The sequence below is a fragment of the Lissotriton helveticus genome, chromosome 12 (assembly GCF_964261635.1).
Source record: "Lissotriton helveticus chromosome 12, aLisHel1.1, whole genome shotgun sequence".
NCBI classification, from domain to species: domain Eukaryota; kingdom Metazoa; phylum Chordata; class Amphibia; order Caudata; family Salamandridae; genus Lissotriton; species Lissotriton helveticus.
The window spans coordinates 611,660,459-611,676,811 of NC_136073.1; the positions used below are offsets into that span (position 1 = coordinate 611,660,459).

At 46.6% G+C, this 16,353-nt stretch overlaps 1 protein-coding gene across 1 annotated transcript in view; it reads right to left on the bottom strand.

Annotated features, from left to right (window-relative positions):
• Window positions 1-4,105: 4,105 nt before the first annotated feature.
• TAGLN2 (transgelin 2) overlaps window positions 4,106-16,353 on the bottom strand; it is a 143,914-nt gene continuing 131,666 nt past the window's right edge. Inside the window, exon 5 of the mRNA XM_078669448.1 lies at window positions 4,106-5,878. Coding sequence (XP_078525574.1) covers window positions 5,737-5,878 — 142 coding nt within the window. The 3' untranslated portion in view covers window positions 4,106-5,736. The remainder of the gene's footprint in view (window positions 5,879-16,353) is intronic.

A 16,353-nucleotide genomic window follows, 5' to 3' on the forward strand; every position in this document is an offset into this window, starting at 1 on the left:
AAATCTTTGAAGTCCTCAGGAGCTTCGGAGATGCAAACCGGTCAGATGCGTTTTGGTGCCTGCTTAGCAGGGGAGTAACTCCTCTACTCCAAGGGAGATTCTTCAGTCGTCCAGCATCGTGCAGGTCGTCGAAGTACTTGGTTTCAGTATCAGAGTTTAGTCCAGGTAAAATTTAAAGTCCTGTAGTTAGGGGTTCTTACTTCATACCCAAGGAAGGGGTGGGACAAACTCTGGGGAACCACCTATGGGAGGGTCAGGGCAGAGGAGTGGCTACACATGTCCTTTGTCCAGTTTCGCGCAAGAGCAGTAGCAAATGGCTCCTGCAACCGGTTTGAGCTGGACTATGCACAGGGGCACCTAATGTGCCCCCAGTGCAGACATCAAAGCACCGTGAGAGTGCACCCACCCAGCCCCAATACACTAAAGCCTGTCTGGGAGGTGGTTACACCTCCCTGTAACGGAAAAATCTATTGTCCAGCCATCCCCTGCCGGAGTTTCGTCCAACAGCAGGAGGGCAAACTTGTGTCTGTGGCTGGCAGCATCCATCTTGTGATCCCAGGGTTGAAAAAGCTGGTACCAGAATCAAACCTGCCCTGCCTGTTACTGGCGGGAGGTATGATCCCAAGGCGTTTTACATTAAACACAACACGTTTGCTTGCAGCCATTCCAAAGTTGGCATTTACCTCAAGGTTATAATGCACTTAAGAGTATATGGTTGGCTGCATCACAGAACAACCCGGAGAATAGATTCAGACGGCTGCAGAGGGGCTCTGCTCATGCAGGGGCACCATCTCACACAAACCCAGCACCCTGCCTTCAGGATTGATAAGGCCGGTCATAGGGGTGACTGATAAAGTTTATATATGCAGTGATATAAGGTAGATATAGTGAACATATATATAAGTAAGGGGTGCATGCACCACCTTACACAGGCTGCAGTAGCAGGCCTGTTGCGTCATTTTGAATGGTCTCCCAGGGGTCATAATACATGCTGCAGCCCCAGGGAGTCCTCTGGGGTACCTATGCCCTAGGTACATAGTATACCATATACTAGAGACTTAGAAGGATACCCAAGAATCCAATGTGGAGTGTACCTAAAGAATATGAACAACCAATTTAAGGAGAAAGCAGATAAACTGGGTTCCGGATTAGAAGGATCCCAGTCAAACTAAGTCGAAAACCAGCACAACAGGAAAACAAGTGGGGGTAACCATGCAGTCAGATTCCACCTTCCTACACCCGCAACGAAAAGGGTTTAGGGAACGTAATGGTAAATTATTTTTGTAAATCTGCCATCATGACAAGAAGTTACAGATGAGAACATTTTTACAAATTGTTTTTTCCATCTCGGTTTCAATATTTATTTCAACAGTTTCTTTGGGAAAACCTTGAGGGATCTACACCCCTGCTGAATTCAAAATTGGGTCTCCATTTCAGAAATATATAGCATCCCTGGATCACCCATGGGCTTCACACCTTTTCGCACCCCAAACTGGAAGTCTATTGAAAGCACAAAAAAATAGAAAAAATATGCTACCACTGTGAAAGATTCCAAAACTGTTAAAAAAAAATTAAGTTTCTTGATTCCGCTCTACATGTTCCTGAAAGCTGGGAAGAGGGAGACTATAGCACATCAAACTGTGTTGATTCCATTTTTATGGAGTAAAACTAAACTTTTATCCAGAGCATTTTTTTCCTATATTACCCAAAAAATTTAAAAGTTTGCTATATTTTATTTTCTTGATCCCCTCCAGGAGAATCCACATATCCTGGATACCTTTAGCATTTCCAGGATGCTGGAAAAAAAGGATGCAAATTTGGAGAAAATAGCTTTTCCCCAGCACCTCTCATACCGCTGGTGGCAAGAAAGCTAAAGCAACACTCGATGACACTCATCCTGGTTGCTCCAATGTGGGCACGCCAACCATGGTACACCACGTTTCTAGAACTCTCCGTGGTACCGCATCAAAGGCTGCACCTCACACCCAGGCTTTTGACGCAGAGCCAAGGTGACATTCAGCACCCAGATCCGCAACAGCTCAACCTGGCGATCTGGCTCCTGAGAAAGCCCACCACCAGAGCTTGCTATGCAGCAAAATGGAAGTGGTTTGTCATTTACTGTACTGAACACATCAACCCGCTAGATGCATCCACTCCCAACATCATCTGCTATTTGTTACATCTTTACAAATGCAATCTAGCATATGCTTCCATTCGGATACACTTATCCGCCATAGCAGCTTATCTCCAAAACAGGCAGCATCTCTCCGTTTTCAGAGTGCATGCCATTAAAGCCTTCCTAGAAGGACTGAAGCGGGTCATCCCTCCCAGGACCCCGCCAGCTCCTGTATGGAACCTCAATGTGGTCCTCACCAGGTTGATGGGCCCACCTTTTGAGCCTCTACATTCATGTGAGATTCAGTTCTTAATGTGGAAAGTGGCTTTTCTCATTGCCATTACGTCTCTACGACGTGTTAGTGAGCTACAAGCGCTCACTGTACAAGAGCCATTCATTCAAATTCATTCCAACAGGGTGTTGCTGCGCACTAACCCTAAATTTCTTCCTAAAGTGGTTTCGCAGTTCCATGTCAATCAGACCATTGAGCTGCCCGCGTTCTTTCAAAACCCAAAAACAGTAGCTGAAAGAATGCTCCACACTCTTGATGTCAAGCGAGCTTTGATGTACTACATCGATAGGACCAAAGAATTTAGGAAGACACAACAAATCTTTGTTGCCTTTTCAGCACAGCACAAAGGCAACCCCATTTCCAAAGTAGGTATAGCCAGGTGGATCGTTAAGTGTATTCAGATTTGCTATCCCAAGGCTAAGCGCACTTTAACGGTCCCCCCCAGAGCCCACTCCACCCGCAAGTTGGGGGCCTCCATGGCTTTCCTTGGTAATATCCCTTTGGAAGATATTTGTAGAGCAGCCACATGGTCTACACCACACACATTTACTAAACACTACTGTGTAGATGTGCACTCCAAGCAGCTGTAGGGCAGCTGTTCTTAAGACACTTTTTCAAACGTCTGCAGCTGGCACAGGCGGCCGCCGTTAATGGAGGGACTGCTATTTATTCTATGCTATAGATATGAATTCAGCAGCCCACATGCCTCGAACTGAATATGCTACTTACCAGTATGCATCTGTTCTTGGCATGTAGGACTGCTGACATTCATATCGCCCGCCCTCCTCCCCGGCGCCTGTAGCGGCTGCAGAATTTACACTTACTCTTAGCATGGTCATCGCTCGCACAGTTACACTCCATCTTCGCCACAATGGCTAAAAACAATCTGGGGGATGGAGTCGATGCCCATGCGCACTGTAGTCCAGGGGAGGAGCCACCTATCTCGTGATACTTCGAAGACTCTTCCAGGACAACAATGTGCAATCATCCGGACCCAACACTAGGCGGCGATCTATGCTATAGATATGAATTCAGCAGCCCACATGCCTCGAACCTTTAATCATTTACATCTACTGAATGTTAGAGAGTCCCGGCATAGGAAACAGGCTTCTTAACAATAGTGTTGTTGTGCTATTCACATAATGGGGCTCCAGAGCATATCATTCTGGGTTGTGTGGCCACTAAAGATGAATAGACAAAATTCATTTAGGGTTATATGTATGAAATGGGAAATTATATAAGGATATATATAGGTGAGCAAAAACAGATTCATTATGTAATTAACAATGCTCATATGTTATGCTTTTATATTTGGAAATGTTGGAACTTGGTCGTTTTTGTTTAAAGGTTTTTTCAAATCAAATATATATATATTTATTAGCGTAAAGCAAAAAAGAGAAAAACAGGATAATGAGGCCTGAAAAAAATCTAGATTAAGCCGAAATGTCTAGCACTGCTTTTGCACTGTGCTGCAATAGCCTGAAACATGAGCCAATGAAATGTATATATACTTAATGGTCGCTGTAACTGGACGCAGTATATTGTGATGACCACGGAATGGTGCCGTTTCACACCACGGCAACATTTTGGCTTCATATGGTCTATTACAGAAACACTTACCACTCCTATGAAAATATATTTCAACACATCTTTCTACTTCACTATCTGGAGGCACAGAAAACTCTAGACACCTCTCGTTAGAAATAGGCTGTGCAATCTTTATTTCGTTCCAGAATACATTCCACAGCATATCACCACAGTTCGAGAATAACACAGGCGGCAAAGTTTTGTGGCTCATTTTAGAGAAGCCTTTAACGACAGGATTTAAACACAAAAGACGGGACTCCAAACCAATCGCCATTCACAAGCATAGATTACAATTTGCTGTGGTCAAGAATAACAATGGACCCCATCTTCAACCACAGTACTAAACTGAGAACGAACACATTCATTATCGTTTGTACAAGAATAGAGAAACAGAGAAACAGTTTTCCCCGAGCAGCCAATGGTTTCCTCCTTGCAGAATATAAACAATACATAGACATAGACCATAATGCAAGACATTTAAACAGTCAAAGCCAAAGGGCAGTGTTTTACTACGTGGAATGTTGAAATGCTGTGAGCGCAAAAATCAAAGTGTGCGGTGCATGGACTTTAAAATGCCGCAACGGAATGGTGGGGGTCAAATTAACAGCATCAAGCATTGATAATACTACCACCTGTTGCTTAGAAATGTGTTGGTCATGGTCAAACAAATCCTCCTTTTGAATACCTTTTTGGGGTCTTTGGTGTTCCCTGCTCAAAGCCACAACTCAAGTGTTGCGCCTTTGTCTCTCAACTATCATGAAAACGACTTAACTACGAGTGAGCGCGCAGTTTCCAAAACAAGCTTTGACCTGCAGCAGCTCCTAAAGCCCATCTATAACATAATAGACACCAGACTTAAACACTCAACTAGATTATGGCCAAAATCTCAACTTAAACAATGGAAATTTAAAACATCGGCTTAAGAGTTTATTTACTATTATCAAAGTGCCTTAAAATAAAATGTTTTATGTAAACCATGATACATGCTTGTATGGCAACATTTTCAGGGCTTGCTAAGGGTAGTCATGAGGAAGTAAAACAGTTGCTAAATTACCAAATTAACCTTTCGTAAAATGCGCTTTCTGAATTTTTACCGCCAGGTGTTTCCAATTGACTCCATTGAATCACTTGAACTATACTGTAGAGCACTCATTGTTTGAACAACATGGTTACAACATTGAACAAAATGCCTGAAGTGGCCTCAGTTTAAGACTCCTCTGTCGCTTTCATGTGGTGTCTCAGGGGGTGTGCCAATGCAAGTGCTTTTGCTTAACAGGAGGCTGGGTGTTTTCAAACAGGCATTCTTTACAGACCTCAATGTAGGGCCAGACAGATAATATACAGTTGGCATATCTGCACATATATACATCAAAGATGTTCAGCATCAAACTAATCTTTCGAAAACTCATTAATAAGTAAATAGGGGCTTAAGGCAAATGTTTTAATTGAATATTTAACAAAGATAGCCTACCCAAGCAATGCAGACAAACATGTCTAAGTGTTCTTTAAGGACTAATGCACCATGGTACTATTTTTGGTGCTCGAGGGTTGAAACCGTAGATCCATCCAAAAAGCAGCTTTGTATTTTTTTTCGAAACTGTGAGGATATTGTATCTGCAATAACACGTTAAACAAGAACCAGAGAGCGCGAGAGAAAAGAGTTCAGAAGACAGCGCAGTGATCATCTTGGAAAGATTTGGCAAGGGAAAGCACACAAGATCTGAGATTCAGGTGGTTTTGGTCAGAGGATTTGGCGTGGCATGCCATAGCCAGTCATGCCAGACTGTGATGCTCCCTTGTTGGTGCCCATCTGCAGCCCAATCACGCTCTGCCCTTCTTTCAGCTTGTCTTCCGAAAACTCCCTGCGATTTTCTTGGGCTTTTCTAAAATAAACATGAACAAAAAGAAATGTTGGTGACCCAGGGACATTAATTGTTCTATAACAGTTTTAGATAATCTTCAAAGGCTCAATTTATCAACAATAATTTCTGACCACTACACAGTCCTTTTTCTTATGCCCCTCTGATACATAGGAAAGGTGGACAAGACCCAAACCGGTCAACTTATTTTCAGCTTGCCATTCCTTTCCCTCATTTGTTGCCTCTGTTACATATCGTGGAGTCTAAAAATAATCTCTAGGATTGACAAGCAGGGTCTTTAAACTTCGCCACGCCTCAAAGGGCTAGATTATTTTATAAAACATACATTCCACAGTTCTGCCAACTATGGGAATGTGACCACCTCAACAGGAATAAAAATCTCACACCATGGTGTAATGGAACAGGCTCTACATTTAAAAGGTTGTTTTTGGATACTTTGAGTTTTCTGCACTAACATTTTGCCATGTTTATTATTGTTCAAAGGTAGGCATACAAAACTTCAAAGACATAAAATCACATTGCATAGATCAGGGTTCCCCAAAGCCAGTCCTGGAGTGCTGGATCCATGCCAGATTTATAAAATAACTATATGCATCTAAATGAGCATGTGCTAAAAATCTGGGAGGAATACAGCCCTCCAGGACTGACTTTGGGGAACCCTGGCATAGATCATTAACATTAAAAATATATGGAGTTATAAATAAATATAGCCAGTGGACTGCGTCATGTAGCATTATATAGCATCCCACAATTGCTTCACTGTACCCCAGGATCTAACAAGCAGATGCTCACCTGAGGCGCTCCATAAAACAACTATTTTCACCAATAGCGAACACGTGGGGAATCAGTGTCTGATGAGTGTCTGGCTATACACAGTCTTTCCATTACTATACCGGCGGACAAGCATTGAAAACGCCTTAATTCTAATCTACAGCACCAATAACAAAATGTGTAGGTGTACGAAATAAACCAATCTAATTTTAGTATGCTGCATCATACTGTTACAGCAAACAAATGATGGACAGAATGCTGACAATGCAAACATTCTCCCCCAGTCAAAGGATCTGGGTTAAATCCATTGTTCTTTCGCCCACTACGCCACCCCAGTTTGGACCCAGCCATATGCCAATCAGTCTTTGACCCTGTGCCTCATGGGAACAGTCCAGACCGAACTGCCAGGCCAGGTCTTCTCTGGACCGGAAACAAGCATCCTGGGACCGGGTTTCAGGATAAGTCACCCTTCTTCAGCCAATACTGGATTCAAGCTAGCCTGGCTGATGACGGCTGATTAGCCAGAAACCGGCCCTAGGATGCTTATTTCCGGTCCAGGGAAGACATGGCTTGGCGTTTCGGGCTGGACTGTTCCCATGAGGCACAGGGTCAGACTGATTTACATATGGCCATGTCTGACCTGGGGTGGCGGATTGAGCTAAAGAATGATGATGGATTAAACCCAGATCAGTTGACTGGGGGTGAGTGCTTGCAATGTTCAACAGTCCGTCCATCATCCCCTTTGGTTTTGCATCTTCATACTGGCAGAGTCAACCAAATAAATTACACCCAAAGTGACAGTCACTCATCTACGACAGCACAACTCCCTGATTCAGCTCCACCCTAGCCACCTACCAGTTGTGTGTTGCAAATGCCCGATTACAACCTTCTTACTCGCGTTGAAAAGCAGTTCAAATAAATGGATCTTCAAGATAAACACAAATCAATAAATCCCAAATTTCTCTATACTTCAAAGAATTCCCCCTCCACTATGCCATACAGATTCTGAACTTCTTCAGCGTTCATTTTTCCTATAAACTTGCCTAATAATCCTATTTCAGGCTGTCACTTAGTTAGGAGAAGAGCACCGACCCCAAAGTAGCAATGTTAGAGCAGCGGTAGCCAACAACAGGGGTTTAACTAGTAAACATTGGTATTTGAAAGAATTTATGCCATTGCTTCCATATATCAGTAAAAAAAAATAAAGTGTACATCATAACTTTCTTTTAGTAACATGATTCCATGTGTCTAAGGAAGCCAAATGCAGCACTGAAAGAAAGGCCATAGGGGCCAAATCGTTAAATTCATACCCATGACCACCAAGATTCAATTACCCAATTCAGACCAGCAGTAATGTGTGAGATCAGGAAGAGCTCGACCTCCTGGGTTGAGCACGAGTTTCACAAACACCACGCTCAACTAAGATTTTTATAATTCCATGTAAAGCTACAACATGTAGCTTTAACCTGCTGAAGAAACAGTGCTGGGACTACAATCAGTATAGCTTTACCATCCATACTCCAGAAGAAGCTTGTTTTTTTTAGATCAAGATTATAATTAGTTAGGTGAGATAATACCAACCTTTCTTCATGAATTTCTGATCACATCAACTGCCAAAGAATACACACAATGGGTAGACACCAGGCATGTCACCCCAATTAACCATCAAAATACATTCAAAAGCATGGACTTGGTTGGTCTCTGCAGGTTGTGCCAATAATTATTTGACTTCAACAGATGTCAATCTACATCATTATAAACTTTCTAGTGCCATGCCCCTCTGATTAAGTGGGCTAGTTGATTCAGAGGTAAAGCACTTCCAAATACAGGCTGACATTGTTTGTTGTATTCTCTGCCTTACTTTACCTAGTGCTGTTGCCCTATGTTGAAGCTCAATGTTCTAATGCTTGTGTCATTTCTGTTAGAATGTTCTATGGTTGCCTTGTTGCCGAGTTTGTTGTATTCAAAAGGCTTGGAGGGCGGTTGGAGATGGATGGAGATCTGCCTATGTCTCCTATCTGCTGTGTAGCCTACGACCAATAAAGTTGTGAAACCATCTTCATCGTGCCTGCTTCATCACTACAAAGTTGTGGCGACGAGCTGGCTACACAGTAACACGCTGAACCCTGCGTGTGCATCCTGCTGTCCGACTTGTCTATTGAAGAAAACGAAAGGTTCCTACCTTCTTTGGCGGTAAGATTGCTTATTTGACTTTCGCCGCTTGCCACTCGAATCGCCCTAAAAGCGCACCGCCTCCGAATTACAATGTGCGCAGGCAAACCATGTTTTTTTCTTCAACGAGTTTCTCTTCACTTTATATGTGACTTTTTCATGTCCTCACCAGTGCCCGCCACGCTTTGACTGCTTTTCCGGATACTGCCACGCTTTGTCTGCTTATCCGGGTACTGTTTTCTACGCGCATCTACTCTGCGCATCGGTTGGACCCAACATCTTGCCTGTACTTGCCTGACTTACGCACGCCAAACAGCAAGCCAGAACCAGTGCCCGACTCTGCGCGTGGGAAATCTCACACATTTCTCGGCAGCCATTACAATTACGTCACAGTGAAACTCAAACCAAGGCTTTCACTAGCACTCGGCAACCAGTTTAGCTGCCTAGCAATACCCTATCTTCAATCTACGCTCAAGTCCGAAGCCGGTCACGGTGACTGGCACACCTCCTTCTTCCGCGTTTAACCTGAGTGAAGTACGGTGAGGCGTACTTCATTACATTTGTACACTACTGCGGATATTTATACGGTAATCCGCACACCAATACAGTTAAAGGCACTATTTACATGAGTCTCCAGTTGTTCATGCAAAGGTGGTCACGGCTATTAGCACACCTTTGTCTTTTCTTCCTGATGTAATTTCCCATATTGTGATCGACACATCCCAAGTGCGGTCTAGCTCAATTTGGAAACCCTTTCCATACAAACATTAAATGTGGATATTTTCTTGATGATCCGCACATCTTAAGTCTTCACAGCGGAGCTCAATTCAGTGATTTCCACCCTTTTGCCTGCTTTATGTTTAAAAATGGGGAAAAGCGAATTATCACAAGGTGATTCGCACACCCATATTCTTCATATACTCTGTTCATTTTTCAATCTTGTGTTTCTGTTTTATTACCTCCTGCACTCTTCGGTGTTTCCATTTCTGCTGTATTTCTCACTTTTCATCTTTTATGTGACATCCTATACCTTTTGTTTTTCTTTCTCTTTTCTTCTTTTCATCCATATCAGGAGACCATGCAATCTGTTCCTCCTTTCTTGTACTCTCCAGGAGAACCTCCTGTTTGATTGGAGATTTGGTTTGATGCTTTCAAAACCTATCCCGGAGCAATTGGTGCTTCCAGATTCAGCAGTGAGCGCAAACAATACCACCTTCTCCATTCTTTGGGATTTGAGGGTAGGTCTATTTTAAGCACCTTCCTGAAATACCTCATCTTCTAGATAATGACGTTGACATCTATCAAAACACCATTACAAAACTCAAACGCGGTTTGATAAACAACCAAGCCTAATGGTTTTACATCACAAATTCTTTTTTTTTTTTAAAATCTCTTTATTAGCATCAGATTGGTTCATGCAAGCATACAATCACACAGTAAACTGCTCACAATGAAAACATAAATGGTCATTATACAAAGTTAGTAAGTGGAGGACTAAACCAATAATATTACAAGCATTGTAACACAGTCTAGAGTCTTATTTTCCGTTTTCCAGATTGTAAGGAGAATAGCACATGTGGAAAGTTGATGCAAAGAGACATAACCTGTTTCAAACATAACAAAAACGAATGAGCCTTCGTGACAGAGAGAGCGGCAAGCAACACAGCAATTACGAGCAAGATGGCATCAGCAGTGGCATAGGCATACGAGGGTAGATAGAACGACAAATGAAAAGACTTGGGTAAAGCAACCCTTCCAATCGGGGCAAAACATGCAAGGAAACGGGGGAGGGAAACCTCCTGGCCCCAACCAGCATATACACTAAAATCAGCAGCTCACGCATACCCCTCTCCAATAGTGTGTAGATGCTAAGTCCTTTAGAACGCTATAGGCAGCGCACGACTGTCTCACCAAAACCACCTAGCCCACCCCTTCCGGGACAATAGAACAAGCAGCTTGGGAGAGGGTATCCCGCGTGATCTTGCTAACATACTGTCGATATGGGCCCCAGATGTCGATCGGGCGTGAGGCAGTTGGGACCTGCGTGGAGTATTCCACACTATTGGTATTGCATTGGGCAAGGCTGCGCAGCCACTTCTTGGAATCGGGGATTCGTCTGGACCCCCAGAGTAAAGCAATTTCCCGTTTTGCCAGCAAGAAACCTATGGCAGCAAGCTTACGCGTGGCGCGGGGGAACTCGGCGACATACCCAAGCAGTGCAATCTCCGGCCTGTGTTGCAGTTCGCATTCTAAAATGTCGCCCAAGATGCGGTGTACCTGTAGCCAGTAGGTGTGTAGTTTTGGACAAGTCCATGTGAGGTGTGCGAAATCGGCATGTGGAGCCGTGCATTTAGGGCAGTGATGAGGTCTGGCCGGGTCAATTCTGTGGGCCAGCGCTGGCGTGAAGTATAGGCGCCTCAAAAATTTTAAATGTATTAGCTTATGCCTACTGTTGACTGATACCTCTTTAGTGACACGGCAACAGGCAGTCCATTGGTCGTCCGTGATAGGACCACCCAGATCAGCTTCCCAGGCCGCACGAACCCTCGCATCCGAAGCAGGAAGGGCCTCCACACAGAGTCCATACAGCCTGGAAACCATGTGAGCTCCCGTTTGTGACTGGAGTAGGAAAGTCAGCGCTGCCATGTCATCTGGCGGTAGTGGGAACGAGGAAAACTGAGCTCTAAGCATGGATCGCACCCTGGTCAGGACAAAGGAATCCATAAACGTCCGGTCCGTGAATCGCGGGTCCTCGGACACCGAAAAAACATGTCCGTCTGGGAATAGAGCTCCTATTGTGGCGAGCTGGAATTTGGACAACGTTTTGCGGACCACTGCCTCCGCGGTGATGGGGAGCCAGTGTGGGTTAGGTAGTGGAAGAGCCGGAGAGTACAACACGTCTAGCTGGAGCAGTTTACGCAATTGCAACCAAGCCCACGATGTGGTGGACACAGTTTGTATGTCGAGCGGGTCTCGGGGTAAGCCTTTGGGCAATATCGAATTGAGGGCAAGCGGCAGTACTAAGTCTGCTTCAGGCCTCAGATATGGGATCCGAGCGTCCGGATGGAACCAAGGATGCGCATAGGCGCATTGCGCGACCAGGTAATAAATATAAAAGTCTGGCACTCCAAAGCCACCTCTCTCATAAGGCAGCGTCAGGATTCGCCACGAGACTCGCGGGTTCTTGTCCCCCCACACTAACCGCAACAACAGAGAGCGTAGTTGGGTAAAGAAGATTTGAGTGAGCGGGATCGGCAAGTTATTAAATAAATATAGAAAACGGGGAAGTATAATCATTTTGATTATGGCGATACGGCCAGCCATCGAGAGAGGGAGGCGAATCCAACGCGCTATATTATCCTCTAGAAAGTCTAACGCCTGGCCGTAATTTAGACGTATCATGGATACCGTATCTAGATGAATGTGGATACCCAGATATTTCACCGAATCAGTATTCCACTCAAGCGGGAACGGACATTCCCAGCGGGCAGTGGAGGGGGTGAGTGGAAAGATATCAGATTTGTGCCAATTAATACGAAGGCCGGAGTATTTCCCAAAGCGTGTCACCTCAAGCAGCAAGGGCGCCAGGTTGGTCTCCGGAGACCTGACATATAGAATGGTATCATCTGCGTAGAGGGAGATAAGTAACGGACCCGTCCGAAACTAGAGCCCGCGGTGCAAGTGGCGCTCCTGAAAGTGTCGCACCAAGGGATCCATGGCCAGAATATACAGTAGGGGGGACAGGGGGCATCCCTGCCTGGTGCCCCGGGAAAGAGGGAAGCTATCAGAGAGCGTGCCGTTAAGGCGCAGTCGCGCCCTAGGGGCGGTATAAAGCAGCTCGACCGTGGAGACAAACAGTGATGGCATGCCCATCCGGTTCATGACTGATAAAAAAAACGACCATTCCAGGGAGTCAAATGCCTTCTCGGCATCCAAAAACACTGCAGCCGCCGGTGTACCTGGGTCAATTCTGTGAAGTACAGAAAACAGCGTCCGTAGATTAAAGGAGGTGGATCTATGGGGGACGAATCCGGACTGGGCTGGCGAAATGATAGATTCCATAAGTAACGACAGTCGAGTTGCAAGGACTTTCGCCAAAATCTTATAGTCCAGATTGAGTAGGGAAAGGGGTCTGTAGGATCCACAGCTCGTGGGGTCTCGGCCTGGTTTAGGAAGTAGAATGATGACTGCCTCCCGCAGCGTGGGTGGCAGAACCCCCGTATCGAGTGCCTCCGCATACACCTCGATCAGGCGAGGGACCAGTTCCTCCTTGTACTCCTTATAGAAGTCGGCCGAAAAGCCATCCAGACCCGGCGCCGAGGAGCCCTTTAATGCATCAATGGCTTCCACAACGCAGTCTGGATCGATAGGCATCGCCAGAAATTCCTGCATATGTTTTTCCAGGAACACCATAGAGATCTCGTTGATATAGGGGCCTGGGTCGCGACAGTCAGCCGTCAGAGTGGAGGTGTACAAGTCCTTGTAGTAGGAGAGGAAGGCATCGCAAATGGCGGGGGTGGTCTGATGACGAACACCTAATTCATCTACCACGTCAGAGATGTATGAAGCCTGGCGGGGAGGACGGAGCAATTGGGCCAAGAGTTTGCCAGGCCTGTCACCCTCACCATATTGTCTAGCTGAGTGTTGTGTGCAGAGATATGTCAGTTCCCTGTCTGCAGTGTCCCTGAACTCTTGCAGCAGCTCTAGCCTTTTCGCCTCCACCCTGCCGTCCGCATCCGTGAGCGTGCCCATGTCTAGCGTAGCAAGTTCAGTCTCGATACGGGTCAGGGAGGCCCGGATCTCGCGCAAAGCCCCCACATGTTTATTGATGCAAACCCCTCTAATAGTGGCCTTGAATCCCTCCCACAATGTAGCCCAAGTGTCCACCGTGCCCTCGTTGAACTCAAAATACTCCTCTATCGCAGTACGAATGTCTTCTTTGAAGACCGGATCAGATAACGCCTTGCCAGGAAAGCGCCATTGTTTCTCATATCCTCCCAACCTGGGGATCAGTAGGGTCAGCACAATGGGAGAGTGATCAGACAGCGTTCGTGGGAGTGTCGAATGGTCCCTCACCCACCCGGCCACCCCTGGGGAAAGGAGCCAATAGTCGATTCTGGTGCTAGTGTTGTGATATCCCGAGTGGTGGGTATAGGCGGGTGTGTTGGAGTGTACACGGGCCTCAATGTCAATGAGTGGGTAGTGCGCGCACATATCCGCCACCACAGCATGCGAACGGGGTTTACAATCTGGGGAAGAGGAGGTGCTGTCCCTGGTAGGGTCCATCAACAGGTTAAAGTCGCCCCCCAGTACCAACATATCGGTGTCCAAGCGTAGCAGAACATCCTGGAGATTTTGGAAGAAGGCAGGGGAATCTGAGTTGGGGCCGTATATTCCAACAAAGGTGATCTTGAAGCCAAGAAGTATCCCTGTAACTACGACATATCTGCCATCCACATCAAATATACTGTCTGAGTGCACAAATGGGACGCGCCTATGTATCAAGAGCGCCACCCCCCTTGCGTATCTGCTATAGCTAGAGAAAAATCTGTGCATGCCCCAGCCTTTTGCAAAGGAGGAAGAGTCAGCCCTCACCAGGTGTGTTTCCTGCAGAAACAATACATCCACCCCGTGTCGCGCTGCGTAGTTTAGAACCTGCCGTCCTTTCCTCGTGTCATTCAAACCCCGGACATTCCAAGACATGAAGGTAAGTCTGGAAGGACCAGACTGCTGCCCTATCTTAGCCATTCAAACCAGTAGGAATCACAATAAAACATGTGTGTGCAGACCCGCCGTCTCCCTCCCGCAAAACAGGCATCATTCACGTAGAAAAACAGTGCAATTGCACAACCAGTGCATAAAACAACCCTTCCCAACCACCCACCACCCAGCCACTCCTTAAGCACCAGGAGGCTCTTCCCACCCCTAAGAAGAAAACCAAGAGCAACAGACAAAAACAGTTGTCCAAAATCGTACCTGAAAAATAAAGACAAATTAAGAGAAAAGTACAGTACGCCTCGTGCCATGGGGGTTGGCAACGCTCCGCCATGCGAGAACCGCAATCGGGGCAACATTCAATCCTCAGCAATTATGGAAAGCACTGCAGAAAAATAACAACATCTTTAGATGCACAATACTGAAATAAATGGCCTGTCATGGAAAAGATGGTGTGGAAACAAGTCAACCTTGACCGCTTTCAGCAAAAAGGTCAGCACTAGTCTGCGAGTCTGTGTGTGGGGGAGATCGTTGTGCATCGCCTGAGGTTCGAGGCGACCCTCTGTTTTTGTAGGCTCGACAAAACTCCTGTACCTCCGCCGGGGAATCAAAAATGCGAAACCTGCCATCCACGTCCACTCTGAGCCTGGCAGGGTACAGCATTCCATAACGTAACCCCAGTTTGCGCAAAGCAGCCTTGACACTAGTGTACTTACGGCGCGCATCTTGGACCATGATTGTGAAGTCCGGGTAGAAAGAAAGCACGTCACCTTGCCACCTAACCTCGCCCGCCTCTCTGGCAGCCTTCAGCGCCGCGTCTCTGTCTCTGAAGTTCATGAGCCTGGCTATAATGGGTCGGGGCGGCAGCCCTGGATTAGGCCGGGGCCCCAGTGATCTATGTGCGCGCTCCACTACGAAGCCAGCCGTGAACGTGTCTCGACCAAATAGTTCGATTAGGAGATGTTCCACAAAAGTGTCAAATCGTCCGGTTGCTGTCGTCTCCGCCACACCAATTATTCGGATATTATTGCGCCTACTGCGCGCTTCTAAATCCTCGTTCTTAATTGCGACGTCTTTAAGGATCTTTTCCACGCGTTCCAGTCTTTTCAGCGTCGACGCAGCTCCATCTTCGATGTCGGAAACTCTGGATTCCGCCAAGTCCAGGCGCCTATCGTGCAGTTGAATCATCGCGCCCATGTCCGCCATTTTCTTTTCGAGGGTATCGAAGCGAGAGTCCAAGGCCTTGAATCCAGCCCGCATCTCACCCATCATCTCAGCGACCATACCAGCGGTGTCCCCCGCCGTCGCCTGGCCCCCGGTGTCCGCCTCAGTTGCAGGCGAAACCGCAGCCGCACGGAGGGACGCTGTGCCGAAGGTAAGCTTCTTCTGGGTAACATCTTTCTTTACCATGTTGGAAATAATGGCGGGTAGGTCACCAGTACCGCAGGACACAAAGACAACTGCTACCAGCTAGAGCGTCAAGCACAGACACAGGGCCCCCCCGACAGCAAGGCGGTCAGGTCGGGACCAATGGAACAGGGGCTCCCGCTACCTCCCCGCACTAGGGCTGTGCCGCACCGCAGGGGCCTCAGAGACGCCAAGGCAGAGTCTCGCAGGTCGTCTGGGTATTAACCCGGCTGGAGCCAAAGCGTTAGAGGCTCTGCGTAGTAAGTAGGGCCAGTAGATGGCCGTGGCGATCACTCAGTAGCAGCCGGCAGGACCAGGCCTCCGCCGAGACAGTAAAAAAACGGTGGCGTAGCAGGGGGACCAGGTATTCAGGCCATCGAGGCATCAGCAGCAAAAATGGGCAAAAGTCACAT